The sequence below is a fragment of the Asterias rubens genome, chromosome 7 (assembly GCF_902459465.1).
Source record: "Asterias rubens chromosome 7, eAstRub1.3, whole genome shotgun sequence".
NCBI lineage: Eukaryota > Metazoa > Echinodermata > Asteroidea > Forcipulatida > Asteriidae > Asterias > Asterias rubens.
Genome location: NC_047068.1, coordinates 12,211,846 through 12,227,222, shown reverse-complemented (window position 1 = coordinate 12,227,222; position 15,377 = coordinate 12,211,846). Strand labels below are relative to the sequence as shown.

The window sequence follows — 15,377 nt, the reverse complement described above, 5'->3', positions numbered from 1 at the left end:
GATAGTAGAAAGCGTACCTTAAAACATTAGTTGCTGAGGTGCTGTAGTTTTTGAGAAATGAGTAAAACAATGTCATGAAAATACGTTTTTAATAAAAACATCACTCATTCTTGTAGTGAACTCATTCTTGTAGTGATATATCACATTCATCGAGCCCCCCAACAGACTCAATATTTTGGAGAGCTATAATTGATTTTGGTTGCATTCGATTAGCTTCCTCGGGTCGACCCCGGTCTGCCCCTGGTACGTTCAAATAGCTTTGACGTCATTTCAGGGGGCTCACCCGGGTCAGCCCCAGTGCCCTGCTTGTGGAACGGGTCACTTGGGGCTGGCCCGAGGTGCATGACGTCACCACGAGAGGGCAAGTGATCGTTCGATTAGCTCTTGTCAGGGGCTCACCCGTATGAGCACCGCAGAGTCGACACGGGGAAGCTAATCGAATGCACCCTTTGAGCGCCATTTAACATAGTAGCACCACCTTGTAAGGGGTTACAAGGTGATGTGGCACAATCAGCAAACAACCAAGCCAGACACATCAGGGGCAAACTCCTCTTAACGATAAGTGCACTGGGGTCTTGTACCTGCATTACACAACACATGGGGTCTATGGCTTTATGTCCCGTCCAAAGGACGAAGCAATTATGTTTAAGTGTCTAGCACAAGGATCCAAACCTCACAGTCTGACAAAACCAGAGCCCAGTTTTGTAGAGCTGCAAATTTCAAAACTTTGCTTACCAAAACAGAGTTACCAGCTAAAATACCATGATTTTGACAAAACTTGCTTTTGAAGGGTATCAGACACAGTGGCATTTTACACCGTTTTAATCCAAGGGTCTGGGTGCAAGAATTTCTGTTTAAGATGAATGGACTTTAAAAAAAAAAAAAACCTGAATTTGACCTCAGGCGGCCCTCTTTATCTTTTACATCATTTAAACGGGAAAGCAGGCATTCGTCCCTGCTCGAATTTCTGCATACAAAAATAAAAATTGTAATCAAAACTGACATGGATAAATCATGAATTTCGCAACACTTTAAAGACACCAGACACAATAGGTAATTACTCAAAGTAATTGTTAGCATGAAAACTTAGTTGCTTATGAGCAATGGAGAACTGTTAATAGTATAAAACATTGTGAGAAACGGCTCCCTCTGAAGTAACATAGTTTTCAAGATAATTTAAAGGTAATTCCTCACTCAAATATTAAACGACTTCAGACCATGCAAATTCGATGATCAAATAATTCAAAGTTTTCTCAGATTGTTCTTATTTTATGCAAATGTTGGGATACACCAAGTGAGAATGCTGTTTTTTGACAAATTACCAAACATGTCCAGTGCCTTTAACAGAAGTCACAAGGACAAATGTAAATTTCATTAACACTTGAGGTTGCTGCTATTCCCCCACTGTCACTAATGATTTTCCCTGATGGTTTGTGTTGAAAACCCTCAAAATAACTTGACGTTTCCCGTCAAACAAAACGTGCATCAAGAAAAAAGAAGGAAAAAAAAAACAAAAAAAAAACGAAGATCAAAATAATCATTTCCATTCGACCATGGCCGAGGTTTTATGACTGGGTCTCTCGTTGGCAACACAGGACACGGCCCTCATCAGGTCAGGTTACAACATGTCACAGAGCATTCCAGTACCGGCAAAACAAACACCATGTAATGTTTGTGACATGTGATAGCTGTTTCCATCTGGCTGGACGGGAACAGTATGTTAAGGAATTCGGCATCAAAGTGAAAGAGATTGAGGAGAAAACAAAATGGGGAGAATATGTTTCAGGAGGGGAGACCAAAACACTATACAAACAAACAATCAGAGCAGGTGCCTTTTTGCGCATGGCATTGTGTTCTAATTATTTTGTGCTATAAATGCCCGACCTTCTATTGTGTTTGACTTTCTGCAAGATAATTAAGCCCAGGGATGTTTTCATTCAAAGGAAAAAAGATAAAATGCGCGGTATCCCGTGAAAATGTTGCTCGAGGAGCTACATGAATGAGCACTGATAATAAATGAACCAAACTTTAAAGAGGCTTTTAGGCAGAGTATAAATATGTCATTGATGACTAGCTGGGCCCAATCTCATGGGTCTGCTTACCGTATGAGCTCTGCGTTTACAGCTGTAAAGTGCCTGATTCTATAGCCCTAATAAGCACACGATTCTGCGGTAAGCAGAGCTATAAAATTGGACCACAGATCCAGTTGAAGGAAATGTGTTATTAGTATTATTTAAAAAAATCAGATTATGACGATAGGGTAAGGTCATTGGTCTCTATGCCGACTGTATACTTTATCATAGTGCAACCATCTTGTTTTGGTTCCATTCAAACTACCACAACCAAAGTGAGGTTTTAAAGACAGTGGACACTATTGGTAATTACTCAAAATAATTTTGATTACCAGTTGTGGGGAGAGGTTAATAGTATAAAACATTGTGAGAAACAGCTCCCTCTGAAGTGCTAAGTTTTCGATTTTTGATTTCAAGACCTCAGAATTAGATTTTGAGGACTCGAAATCAAGCATCTGAAAGCTCACAACGTCGTGTGACAATGTTTTTTTTCCCCTTCATTAATATCTCGCAACTTCATCGACCAATTGAGCTCAAATTTTCATAGGTTTGTTATTTTACGTATATATGTTGAGATACACCAACTGTGGAGACTAGTCTTTGGCAATAACCAATAGTGTCCAGTGTCTTTAAGGAAATGACAACATCCGTGCCCTCTCAAAGATGAACTTCCATGCATTGAAATAACAGACGGCAAAATAACACTTCCTTAATCTTCTTTATCCCCTTCTGTAGTAGACTACTTCTAGTATTTATAAATACATAGAACACTCATAGCATATGTAACCATGAACTCAAAGTATTCACTGTGAGCTGAACTCTGTTCTGTGTCACCGACACGTAAACACAGGCATGAAAATTTTCCCTTGGATCAGCTAATTTCCTCTTTTTTTGAATTACAGTTTTACCATTCAAAATGAAAAAAAAACTGTATACAAAATCAGTGAAATTTTGTAATTTCCTCTTTTTTTCTGTTAAAGTTACCGTTGCATGCCTGTAAACACGAGCTAAACATGGCGACGCACAGTGTGACGTCACTTAACAATCAAAAATAGACTTGTGCCTAGTCCTAACATCGATACCAAACACCTTTTCCTCTCACCAGGAATCCTACCGGCAAGTAATGAAGATGAAACCCAGGGACCTTCGGAAGCGCCTGATGATCAAGTTCAAATCGGAAGAAGGTCTTGACTACGGAGGTATTGCTCGAGAGTGGTTGTATCTCTTGTCTCACGAGATGCTTAATCCGTACTATGGTCTCTTCCAGTACTCTAGGGACGATATCTATACACTACAGATCAACCCCGACTCAGGAATCAACCCAGTAAGTTGAAATTGTTTTGTTTTTATGCACTTTTAGAAAGTAGCAGTCCTGGAATTACATGCAGGCCACGGAGGCCATTGCCTCCATTGCCCCTGTACCTAGCCTTGGTGCACCTTCAAATTTTACCTTCCCCATTGACGTACAGATTTTCCAATGGCCCTGCCCTTTCAAAGATGATTTTTTTGGCCTGAAGTAGATTTATTTTTTCAGGCATTAAGAGAGTAGTTTTCCCACTGGTGTTTTTGTGCCATGAAAAAGTTCATTTTAAAACTTTGTTGTGCCTTGAGAAAGTAGTTTTTTTAAACTTTTTTTTGTGCTTAGAGAAAGTAATATCCTTTTATTTTTTATTTTTATTTTTTTTTTTACTTTTAGAGAGCATTTGTTTTCTTATAGGTTTATCTCATTTAGATTTGTGCCCTTTCAGAGAGTAGTTTTCTTGTTGGTTGTGTTTTTGAAAAGTGGTTTCCCCTTTCGGACTGCATTCTGGTTTGCATTTTGTAATCTGAACAGAGGTAGTATTTTCTCTTGTAATAATTCCCTGATGAATATTATTAATAGTCTTTCTGCATAACTCCTTCCAGTCAATTTCTGTACACAACTACAGATCCCAGTTAATTTCTGTACACAACTACAGATCCCAGTACGACGCTTAGATAAATAACTAATGGCACAATTGAATCCTCCCCGCCCAGGAACATTTGTCATATTTCCATTTCGTGGGTCGGATCATCGGAATGGCAATCTTCCACGGCCATTACATCGACGGCGGTTTCACGATGCCCTTCTACAAGCAACTCCTGGGTAAACCCGTCAGCTTAGAGGACATGGAGTCAGTCGACCCTGAGGTCTACCGAAGTCTAGTCTGGATGCTGTAAGTTTTCAATGTCATTTTTAATTTTTTTTTTTTTAAATTATGTATTTGTTGATAACCATCAGCAGTTAACAGCCACTAACAGGTATCATCAAGTAAGAAGTAATAAAAAAGAAATAAGAAAGCACTGGAAACATTAAATAAAATAAATATGAAAACATTTAAAAAAACTGTAAAAACAAAAGTATATAATTAAAATAAATACAAAATAAATAAACATTTCCTGTTTAGGGAGGGGTACACTTTGTGGTAAAAAATTGTCAGTAATAATCAATTATGTGTTTTAAAAACAAAAATCATCAAGATTGTTTGTTCAGGAAACCATTAACTATTTTGTTTGTGACTTAAGGGCAGAGCCAATCAAATTTGAATAATTTTGGTTGCAGAACTTTGCCTGGTAATTTTTTAATGCCATTTCCTGTTTAGGGAGGGGTACACTTTGTGGTAATAAATTGTCTGTAATAATCAATTATGTGTTAAAAACAAAAAAATTTCAAGAAGGTTTGTTCTGGAAACTTCCCCACATTCATTATTTTGTTTGTGACTTGAGGACAGAGCCAGCCAAATTTGAATGTCTGGTCATTATTAATTTATTTTCGCAATTTGTTTTCCTTGGACTTAAAAATACTGTTGCACAATCACATGCAGGGATGTGAATTATCGTTTTTAACTGTTAAAAAAGTGAGAAAAAAAAAGAAAGAAGATAAAACCATACATAGTCTATTTAACCCTACACCATGTGTTCATGTAGGTCAGTCCTTGTACGTGATAAATTTTCTTTCCTTTTTCCCTCCCCCAAAGGCCAACTATCACACCTGTTTCATAAAATAGTTCAGTACGTTCCACTCTTACACGTTCACAGTGAATACCGTTTGTCCAAAAGCCTGGGTAAAAATGTTGAAGTCATTTTCATCTGATGATCCCCCTCCCCTGACTTGTCACTGTTGACCGGCCATGCGGTGAAAGTGAAACAGGCTGTGTGCCAAGGGTAGTCGATTGAAGATTACCTTTACCTACACATTAGTTATGTATATGTTTTTTAATGTAAATTAATGTTGCTAGAGCGTTACTGGAGCGCTGGAATTATAATCGTCGCCAGACTTCTCATGAAAAAGACGTATTTATTTCTGTAAAACAAATGAGCAGGGCACTAATCCAAACTGCATAGACCGTATTGCAAATACTCGGTACGCGTGCTTTGGGCCTTGAATGAGGTGCATGCTGGTCTAGCTAGCGGTTAAGTTTGATCACTAGTAAGACCAGCATGCACCTCAATCAACAGTTACTGCTTGGGCATCGGGTATTTGCAAATAGGTCTATGGCAATTGTTGTCCCTTTTGTAACCCTTTTCTACCGTGCAAGATTTACTTTTATTTTTGCTATATTAACAGGGTTACCAATCAAAATACTGTAGATCACATATCAGCATTTTGGCCTGTAAATAAACCCTACTAAGCAAGATATTTTGGTGCTTAGGAAATTTGTTGTTCGTTTACCAGGGGCCAATTTCATTGAGATGCTTAAGCACGAAGCAAAATATACTTTTACAAAAAATAAGCAGGATACCAGCCACAGATAGTACATGTGAGATTGTATTTTGGTTGGTAACCTCATTCTGGTAAGAATCATTATTTTTGTGCTTAAAATCAGCTCATTGAAATTGCCCCTAGCTTTGTGAAATTGTGCTCATGCATTGTAGTCACGTCATGGTTTTTTTTTTATCTCCCCCTCCCCCCTTCTTTTCTTCATCTTCTTTTTCAACTGACAGTGACAATGACATCACTGGCGTGATCGAGAACACATTTGCCGTTGAGCATTATAGCTTCGGCCAGATGCAGACCCACGACTTGAAACCCAACGGCAAGAACATCCCAGTCACTGAAGACAACAAGAAGGAATATGTCAAGTAAGTACGCCACAGCTGAACGAGTGTCAGTAGTTTGGGAAATAATTGTCGTTTCCAAGACATGACAATCTATATTTGGTTTGCGGTAACACCATGTGTGTATCTACTTGCCAGGTAGAGTTTGTTCTTAGAGAACTGTCTTGCTTAATTGTACTACCACGGAGTAGATTGTTTGGGTGTTCGGGAGACTTCTCAGTTCTGAAAAGAACTGTCCTGCTTATTACTTATTACCTGGGTGGATGGTAAAGAAATAGGCTGGGACTACTACTTTAGCTTACTACTACTACTAACTGTACTACCACAAAGTCAGTTCTTGGGTTGGTCTCCTGACGATGACTAGAGCAAGGACTAGGACAGTTCTTTTCAGAACTGAGAAGTCTCCCGAACACCCGAACAATCTACTTCGCGGTAGTAGAATAAAGCAGAAGACTTTTCTCTAAGAACAAACTCTAACTGGCAAGTAGATACACACATGGTGTTACCGCAAACCAAATGTATATTGATACCTCGCCATGCAATGCCTCAAATCCTATAGACATGACAATCCCTCTACTGATTTCGGATTTTTTAAAAATTGTTTCTGAATGTTTTGTTTGATGGTATGAATTGGATTGTGTTTTTTGAAATTGTCATTGATTGTTTTAAACAATCACAATACAGTGGCAATTGTTTCTGATGCGTAAATTTTGTTTTTATTGAAATGGTTGTTATTTCGATATGTGATATTTCAACATTCAAAGCATTGTCTGTTCGCTTCCTTATTGTATTTATATTGTTGCAGGCCTTGTGCATCAGCTATTTGTAATGTAGCCTAGTGGGCTGGTAGACTGTGTTTTAGTTTTACAAGTCCCTAGGAAGTCTTTAGTACCCCGGATGTTAAATGTGAATCCATGATGTATTGAATGATGCGTTTTTAAACATTTATGTGAAAAGTACTTCTCAATATTCTCTTTGCATACACTGTAATTGTTTATACATACATTGTTGCTTCAAGGCAGTGGACACTATTGGTAATTACTCAAAACAATTATTAGCATAAAAACGACTGGTAACGAGTTTATGTTGGTAGTATAAAAACAGTGTGAGAAATGGCTCCCTCTGAAGTGGAGTAGTTTTTGAGAAAGAGGTGATTTTCCATGAATTTGATTTCGAGATCTCAGATTTAGAACTTGAGGTCTCGAAATCAAGCATTTGAAAGCACACAATTTCGTGTGACAAGGGTATTTTTTCTTTCATTATTATCTCGCAACTTTGATGACCGATTGAGCTCAAATTTTCACAGGTTTGTTATTTGGTGCGTATGTTGAGATCCAGCAAGTGAGAAGGCTGGTCTTTGACAACTACCAAAAGTGTCCAGTGTCTTTAAATAATGCTGTTTATTAATTGTCCTCATGTAATCATACTCATCTGTCTAGCCCAATGTCTGTCTAGTCTTTTGTTTATTTGGCCATCTGTTCTGAGGCTGATTTGTGTAAGTTTCGACTCGTTTAATCAGCCTGCATACTCCTCTTTTTACTATTCTGTTTAAATTGACGTCTATGATTGTTTATTTGACTTTGTATTTGATTTGTTTCATTTTATTCAATTGTTGGTTTTAGAGTATGTTTACAAAAATTATACCTCAAATTGTAAAAATTGCTGATATTAAACAACTTTTGTTTAGTTTTATTAATTTTAATTTGTTTTTGTACATCATATTATAAATATGTTCCCATTACTAGGTCTTCCATTTCTGGTCAAATGTGTTCATTATAACATAACTGTCTTCATTGTTAACCTGAGCTTTTGTTGCTCCTTTGAGCTAATTTCATTTTGGACATGTCACATGTTATTGTCATTAATATTATTGTTGTTGCTCGTAGATTGTTTGTGCAGTGGCGGTTTCTACGAGGCATAGAGCCACAATTCCTAGCATTACAGAAAGGTTGCAACGAGCTCATCCCTCAACATTTACTCAAACCGTTTGACGAACGAGAGTTGGAGGTGAGTGGAAAACAATATCATCAACAAAAGATATTGTCATTCTTTCTCTTATTCCGAGGTCTAAACTTTCCATCCATAACTTTCTTGAAATTATCAAAGACCAAACTTGTTATTTGCTTTTACCCTTACATCGATGTGTGTAAGCACTGTGTACTCGATACTTTCCCAAGTTCTGTGGTAAAGATCCAGATGCAAAGCATTGGGTGGGATTCAAACCCACTACCTTTTCCATTCTAGATTGATAAGACATCTGCTCTAGACTGGAAATGGTCATGGGTTTCGAATTTCACCCAAGTGAATTGCCTGTGGAGTTTTAACATCTATTCAAAACCATACTTGTCTCCGAGGGAGCCTGCCTTCCAGTCGAACTTGGCTTTTGGGTAGCCTGGCTTGCCAGTCAAACTTGTCTTTTAGGAAGCCTGGCTAACTTGCCAGTCAATGTTGGCTCTGAGAAAGTCTGGCTTCCAGTCAAATTGGCTCTTGATTAGCCTAGCTTGCTAGAAAAATTTGGCTCTTAGGTAGCCCAGCAGGATTGTCAAACTTGGCTCTTAGGTTGTCTGGCTTACCAGCCAATTTTGACTCTAAGGTCACCTAGCTTGCCAGGCAATCTTGGCTTTTACATGTAGATACATGGAGCCTGGACTGCCAGTCCAACTTAATATTAGGTAACCCAGCAGGCTAGTCAATCTTGGCTCAATGCAAACAAAATAGAGATACAGCATTGTAACACTGACCTATTTTGTTTAATATCACCTGATTAGGTTTTAATCATGAATGTCTATTTCTGATTTTAATTCTATCGTACTATTTTTATCTTTCGTATTTCGCCTGTATATTGTAATACTTTTCAGAGTTGTTTATATTATTAGGTGTTCGGGCCAACAGCCCGGAACACCTCTTATTTTGTTTGTTTTTTAATATTTTTTATTGATACTTCTTCTTCTTGTTCTTCTTCTTCTGTACATCCCTTGTCCCCTAACAGAAACATCTTTCCAAAGATCGTATGAACTTGAAACTTCACACATAGTTAGATATGTATTAAGACAAGAAACCGTTGAAGTTACGTCATGATGACGTCATCCGTTTTTGAGTTATGAAAATTCAAAGTTTATTATTTCAAAAAATCATAACTCTGATCTACATAATGGATTCTTACAATCAATATATCATCGGAATCGTCATTGAAAACTCTGTAAACGCCTCTCAGACATGACCCCATTTTGACCTTGTCTTCCGGTTCAAAATTGAGGTTGAAATATTCCACCATTGGTCGTGCGTAAAGATTTTACACGTACAACACGTGTTGAGTCACGCTTCAGTGCTCATCCATAGAGCGCAATGCTTCGCGTATAATAGTCTTCGTTCAAGGCGTTTTCAACATACAGTTCCCTTACGATTACTAAGTCTGTTCTGTACAGTCGTCAATATTTCATAAGTTCATATTTCCTCAACCACAGAAGCTATTTTGACAATCTATACATCATATTGAAGGGCTTTTGGTACTTTACAAAAACGGATATGTTGGTGACCTTCTCGTGACCTTTTGACCTGTCTAAACCGGCACTACCTGTAATATACTTTGAAAAGGCGTCATGTAATGGCTTTTGGGTTGATACATACACCTTTTGATGCTTTACCATTACAGAATACAACTCTGGCAAAGGTCTGGTTTAAAAAAAATAATACCGATTATGTCACCACATGTAAGAGCGCCCTCTAGCGGCAGGTTAAAAACATCTCAACATATACTTCTACTATGTCTGTGGTAGAGTTTTTGATAATTGTTTCAAAATTGGTATGATACATAATCTCCCTCACAATACCAACTTATATGTGGAGTCTTAGCTTGATGACGTCATCATTGCTTTAAAGGTGCACTTTTCAAAGCTGTGTGTATGCCAAACCAAAAGTTCGACTGAGGTGAAACTTGTTGTATTGTTAGTCAAGGACATTAACTTCTTGAACTCGAAAAGACGTCATGATGACGTCATCGTGTTGTTTCGACATTTTTTGTTTGTTACAAATCTTGAGACGAAGCAAGTTGCAATAGTTGTTTTTTTACACCCGAGGCTTTTTACTCCCGGAAACCGAACACCTTGAGTTTGTTCACAAACTCTCAATCTCTAGTATTTCCATGTATTTTTGTAAATGGTAAATTTTTAGTGTAATTTGTATATAACATAATATTTTTAGACACGCAAAACCAAAACGTATTTCACTGTACTAATATTTGTATTTTACAAGTGACAATAAAACATTATTCTATTCTATTCTATTCTATTCTATTCTAAAAGGTTAAATTTTTTTTCCATCTGTTCTTGTAGTTGTTGATCAACGGACTCGGCAAGATAGACCTAGATGACTGGAAGAGCCACACCAGGCTGAAACAATGCAACCAGGAGAGTAACATTGTCATCTGGTTCTGGAAGGCAGTCAGTTTGTTTGATGAGGAGAAACGAGCCAGATTACTTCAGTTTGTGACTGGGACGTCTAAAGTTCCGTTACAAGGATTCAAAGCGTTACAAGGTGAGGGGACGAAGAATGCAAAGATTTCATCTTAGTGAAACCACGTTGTCCTTTGAAAACATATTTTATACTTCTTTGTTTATTCGTCTTTTGTAAAGCTGTTGTTTTGTTTCCTTTTGTAGGCTGTTCCTTGACAGGCCCTGTGCCTCCACATTCATATATTATTGACTGTACTTTTTTTTATTAATTTTTATATTTTTTCATATTTTTATGCAAGTAGCCAGACACACAAGGCCTGAAGACCACTTCAAGGTGTGGGCTACAATTATACTTTTCCAGAGGCCATTGCTACCTACTCCTAGGGCTGAAACAGGGTTACCCCTTTTACAGTCCATACAGATTTAGGCTTGGGTATCATCAGTCCGACGCCTGGCCCGTAGAGCAGAAAGCACTACCTCCCATTATGATGTGTGGAAATAAACTACTTTGAATTAAGTAAAAAAAAAACTTAAAAAAAATACTTGACTTGGTATTAACAGATCTTGACTGTGTGTCTGTGCGGAGTAATTTTGTTGTTGGAGTTGCAAGAATTTTTTTTTTAGGACATCAAAGTCATATACACCTATTTATATTTTTGAAAATGTATTTATTAAAAAAAATTTGTGTGTATTGGTATAATTGCATTATCGGTCTGCAATTTGTTTCTATCATGCGTATCGGCCGATGAGCTAGCTTGTCATGTGCTTGTGCATGGGAAAATATTGAAATTTTTCAGTGTTGAAAATGTCAAAAAACGTAAAAGACCCTCGGTTTACATTGTCATTTTGCTTATATTCCTCTGTGTGTTTTACATTGTTGTGACAACGTTGTTGCCGTAGTTCATAATTTCTCCTAATATTTCTGTTTTATGTTTGCTTATTTTTGCTTGTTACTATTAGATGTTATTTTTCATAATAATGTGTATTTGTATAGGCTTAATGTATATCTTGTTAATATAGAACTAGAAATAAAGTTATAAATTAACTCGTTTAAAAAAAAGGGACTACTGCACTTACATTTGTAAAAATGTACACAAAGGAATTGAATCCCAGACTGACATGCATAGTGCATTTTGCAAGGGGGTCAATTGGTTAATTTTTCTTAGCAAGGAAACTAATTTGATTTGAATTGTATTTAGGATCAACTGGAGCTCCTGGTCCGAGACTGTTTACCATTCATCAGATAGACGCTAGTACAGATAACCTACCCAAAGCACATACATGGTGAGTTTCTAGCTGACTAAAGGCCGAGTCACACTGCAGCGATAACGATAACGATAACGATCACGACACAAAGAGAACGCATTGTATTGGTTGAATTGCTCCACGCAGAATACGCACATGCTCATTCAACCAATATAATACGTTCTCTTTGCGTCGGTTGTTATCGTTATCGCTGCAGTGGTACCGGGCCTTAAAGCAATGTGCAGTTTTTCTTCTTCTTTCTATTTCTGCAAGAAAATGTTTAGTGGCCTCGCGTTTTGAATCCTAGCAGGGTCTTTATCAAAGGCTAACTGACAATACGACACACACAAGTTTGTTATGTAGTCAGGTTGGCTCAGTGGTTTCTGCCCAGTGGTTTCTGCTGAGTGGTTTCTGCTCAGCTTTTTCTTTCATAATAATAAAAGAATTGTCATCAATTTGTTGCTATCGTGCTATGGGGTTAAAAGAAAAAACACCCTTGTCACATGGAGTTGTGTGCGTTTAGGTGGTTGATTTCCAGACCTCAAATTCTAAATCAAATTCGTTGAAAATTACTTCTTTCTCGAAAACTATGGCACTTCAGAGGGAGCCGTTTCTCACAATGTTTTATACCATCAACCTCTCCCCATTACTCGTCACCAAGAAAGGTTTTATGCTAATAATTATTTTGAGTAATTACCATTAGTATCCACTGCCTTTAATCAAGTATGTCCATGCAGGAAAAAATAGCCCCTAAAAGGATTACACATAAAAAAATGATATCTTTTTACATAACCACACTACTTCGAAGTGATTGTTTCCCAAAATGCTGTTTACTATCGAAAGCTGCTGTAGGCTTATAACCCAAAGTTTTTATTTGCATTAATAGTGGGTACTGAATATATACCTTCTCTTTAAACAACTTCAATAACCCATGCACTTTTTTTGACTCTGCAGTTTTAATCGGCTAGACATACCACCCTATGAAACCTACGAGAAATTTCTGGACAAGCTGACATGCGCTATAGAGGAGACGTGCGGATTCACAGTGGAGTAAAAACATGATTCTTCATCAAGTTTCCCGTCTGCTCTCAAGAAGAAATGCCGTCTCCAAAGCTTCCTGCAATTCTGTTTTTGTTATTTGCTCAGAGAGATATGTGACTCAAGGCATCTCTTCTACAGATTAAGAAAAGGCGTCGTGCGGATGGTGTGAGGTTTTGATTTGGCCTTGCGTTTGGTGAGGAGGAACTTTGCCGGGAGAAGGAAAAGCAAAGCTTAAGGCCAGATGGAGAAGCTTCTTCTTGTAGGTTGTTTGAAAGTCACCTCGCTGGAAATGAATCTTGGCTGGATGGATTTTGGATTGAGACAAGGATAGGAAAGCTGGAGGTCATGGTCCCATGTCAGCCAGGGTTACCAGGGTGACCATTTTGAAAGCAAAATAAAAAACGTTGTCTCGGAGGCGAAGAACCTTTTTAAAATTTATTTATTGGACCTTGTGATTATTTGTAAGATAGTTTCACGTGAGACTGTGACGTCGCACCACAGTGGAGTAAAAAACAATTCACAACACTTTGGTTTCCATAGCAACGTGGAGTCACTTTTTTTTTCTAAAGGTGTGTATATAAATATGTATAAAGGTATACTACATTATTTGTCAAGTGACATCTTGAAACATTGAATTCATTCATACATAGCTCTTGCATTAATTATAGTCGTCTGCATATTGTGTTTCTTTTTCTTTTCGTTCGCTGCGAGGTACAAGTAGAAATCTGTTATAACCAACGACGTCGCAACACAGCATTGGCACAACCATCCCTTATTAACATCAAGACATTGTTAACCTATATCCGCCTTGCTCTGGGGTTTCAAGTGGAGCTCCCAAAACACTGTTAGCACCTAATAACTCAGGCCTGCTGACTCATCTTTGAAAGGACAAGGCAATTTTTTTGGTTGCAAAGGGCATTTCCATTGGAAAATCTTGAAGTCTATGAGAAATGTTGAAGGGGCACTAGGGCTGAGACATTGGGCAATTGAGGCCATTGGCCTCAGTGTATTGCCAGGGCTCGATTTCACCAAACACTCAGATTCATCTTAATATATTTTGTCAATATCACCTTAGTGATTTACCTTGTGACATCACACTTTGCTTAGCAGTAAAGATTGATTCACAGCTTAAAATCTTAGCTCCCGGTGAAATCGAGCCCACAGCCTGATTTTATGGAGCTGCGTAAGCACAACAATAAGCTAAGCAAAACAAAATACATGTATGCTAACCAGAATAAGGTTACCAGCCAAAATACCATGTCTCATGTACAATTTATGACTGGTTTTTCGCTCATTATTCCTAAGCATGGATTTTGTAAGCAGTATTTTCTGCTTAAGCAGCTCTATGAGATTGGGCCCAGACCTGACAACTGCAGGAAAATGTGTAGATGAACAAGACTCTAGCGTCTTTACAATAGCAATTATAATACACTAGAATAAATGGGTTATGAGATTGCGTTTGAATGCATCAACTGTTGGTGAGGATCTTATGGTCTGTGGTGACTGGTTTCAATACTAGTGATATGAGTTGGGCAACATGGCAAGGTAGATATCACATTAAAGAGAATGGGGTGCTCTTTCCAATGGTATACAGCTTGTTTGGGTTTGTTTATTTGCAAGGCAGTAAATAATAAGGGAATCAGCGTGTGGTGAAGAGGTTTTCAACTAGTGGTTTAATCCCAACGAGGCTTGGTTCTTGATAATTTTATCGAGACGAAGTCAAGGTAAATTATCAAGAACCAGGCCTCGGCGGGTTGAGACCACTAGTTGAAAACCGATTCAACACGCTTCATTCCCATTCATAAATACCTTTTCGGTCAAAAACATTAATACTTTTTGGTCAAAAAGTAAAATAAATGCAAAAATTATAATTGTTCAATGATTTCTTTCAACACAACACCCCTCCAGCTATGAAATGGTAAAGCTCTCCGCTGCCCTCGGGTAAACAACTCCTTATAAGCGCGCGTGTCACGCCCAGGTTTCAACACTTTTTACTGGTCATAAACAAAGGTTTATACACTCCCACTTGACGCGCTCTCCACCAATAGGAATATCGAAACTGTCTGAGGTATTTATGAATGATTGTTTATTGTAATGCAGTTATAAGCCATACATGGGCTTAGGCAGGAACAGTGTTTATCCACTGTGACCAGTCAGAGGCGGATATGGGTTTAAAACGGTAGATTCCTAAATATAGTGCCCCAATGGTTTTGTGTTTAATCATAGAGAAAGGACCACCCTCTCTGGTTTGAAGACCGTGGACACTATTGGTAATTGTCAAAGACCAGTCTTCTCACTTGGTGTATCTCAACATATGCATAAAATAACAAACCTGTGAAAATTTGAGCCCAATCGGCCGTCGTAGTTGCGAGATAATAACGGAGAAAAAACCACCCCTGTCACACAAAGTTGTGCGCTTTCATATGCTTGATTTCGAGACCTCAAATTCTGAATCTGAGGTCTCAAAATCAAATTCGTGGAAAATAACTTC

General features: G+C 38.0%; 1 protein-coding gene across 1 annotated transcript in view; it reads left to right on the top strand.

Annotated features, from left to right (window-relative positions):
• LOC117292662 (E3 ubiquitin-protein ligase SMURF2-like) overlaps positions 1-13,226 on the top strand; it is a 55,205-nt gene extending 41,979 nt beyond the window's left edge. The window contains exons 10-16 of the mRNA XM_033774796.1: positions 3,178-3,396; positions 4,089-4,267; positions 6,036-6,173; positions 8,036-8,156; positions 10,481-10,682; positions 11,800-11,884; positions 12,800-13,226. Of these exons, the coding sequence (XP_033630687.1) occupies positions 3,178-3,396; positions 4,089-4,267; positions 6,036-6,173; positions 8,036-8,156; positions 10,481-10,682; positions 11,800-11,884; positions 12,800-12,899 (1,044 nt within the window). The 3' untranslated portion in view covers positions 12,900-13,226. The remainder of the gene's footprint in view (positions 1-3,177; positions 3,397-4,088; positions 4,268-6,035; positions 6,174-8,035; positions 8,157-10,480; positions 10,683-11,799; positions 11,885-12,799) is intronic.
• Positions 13,227-15,377: the final 2,151 nt, after the last annotated feature.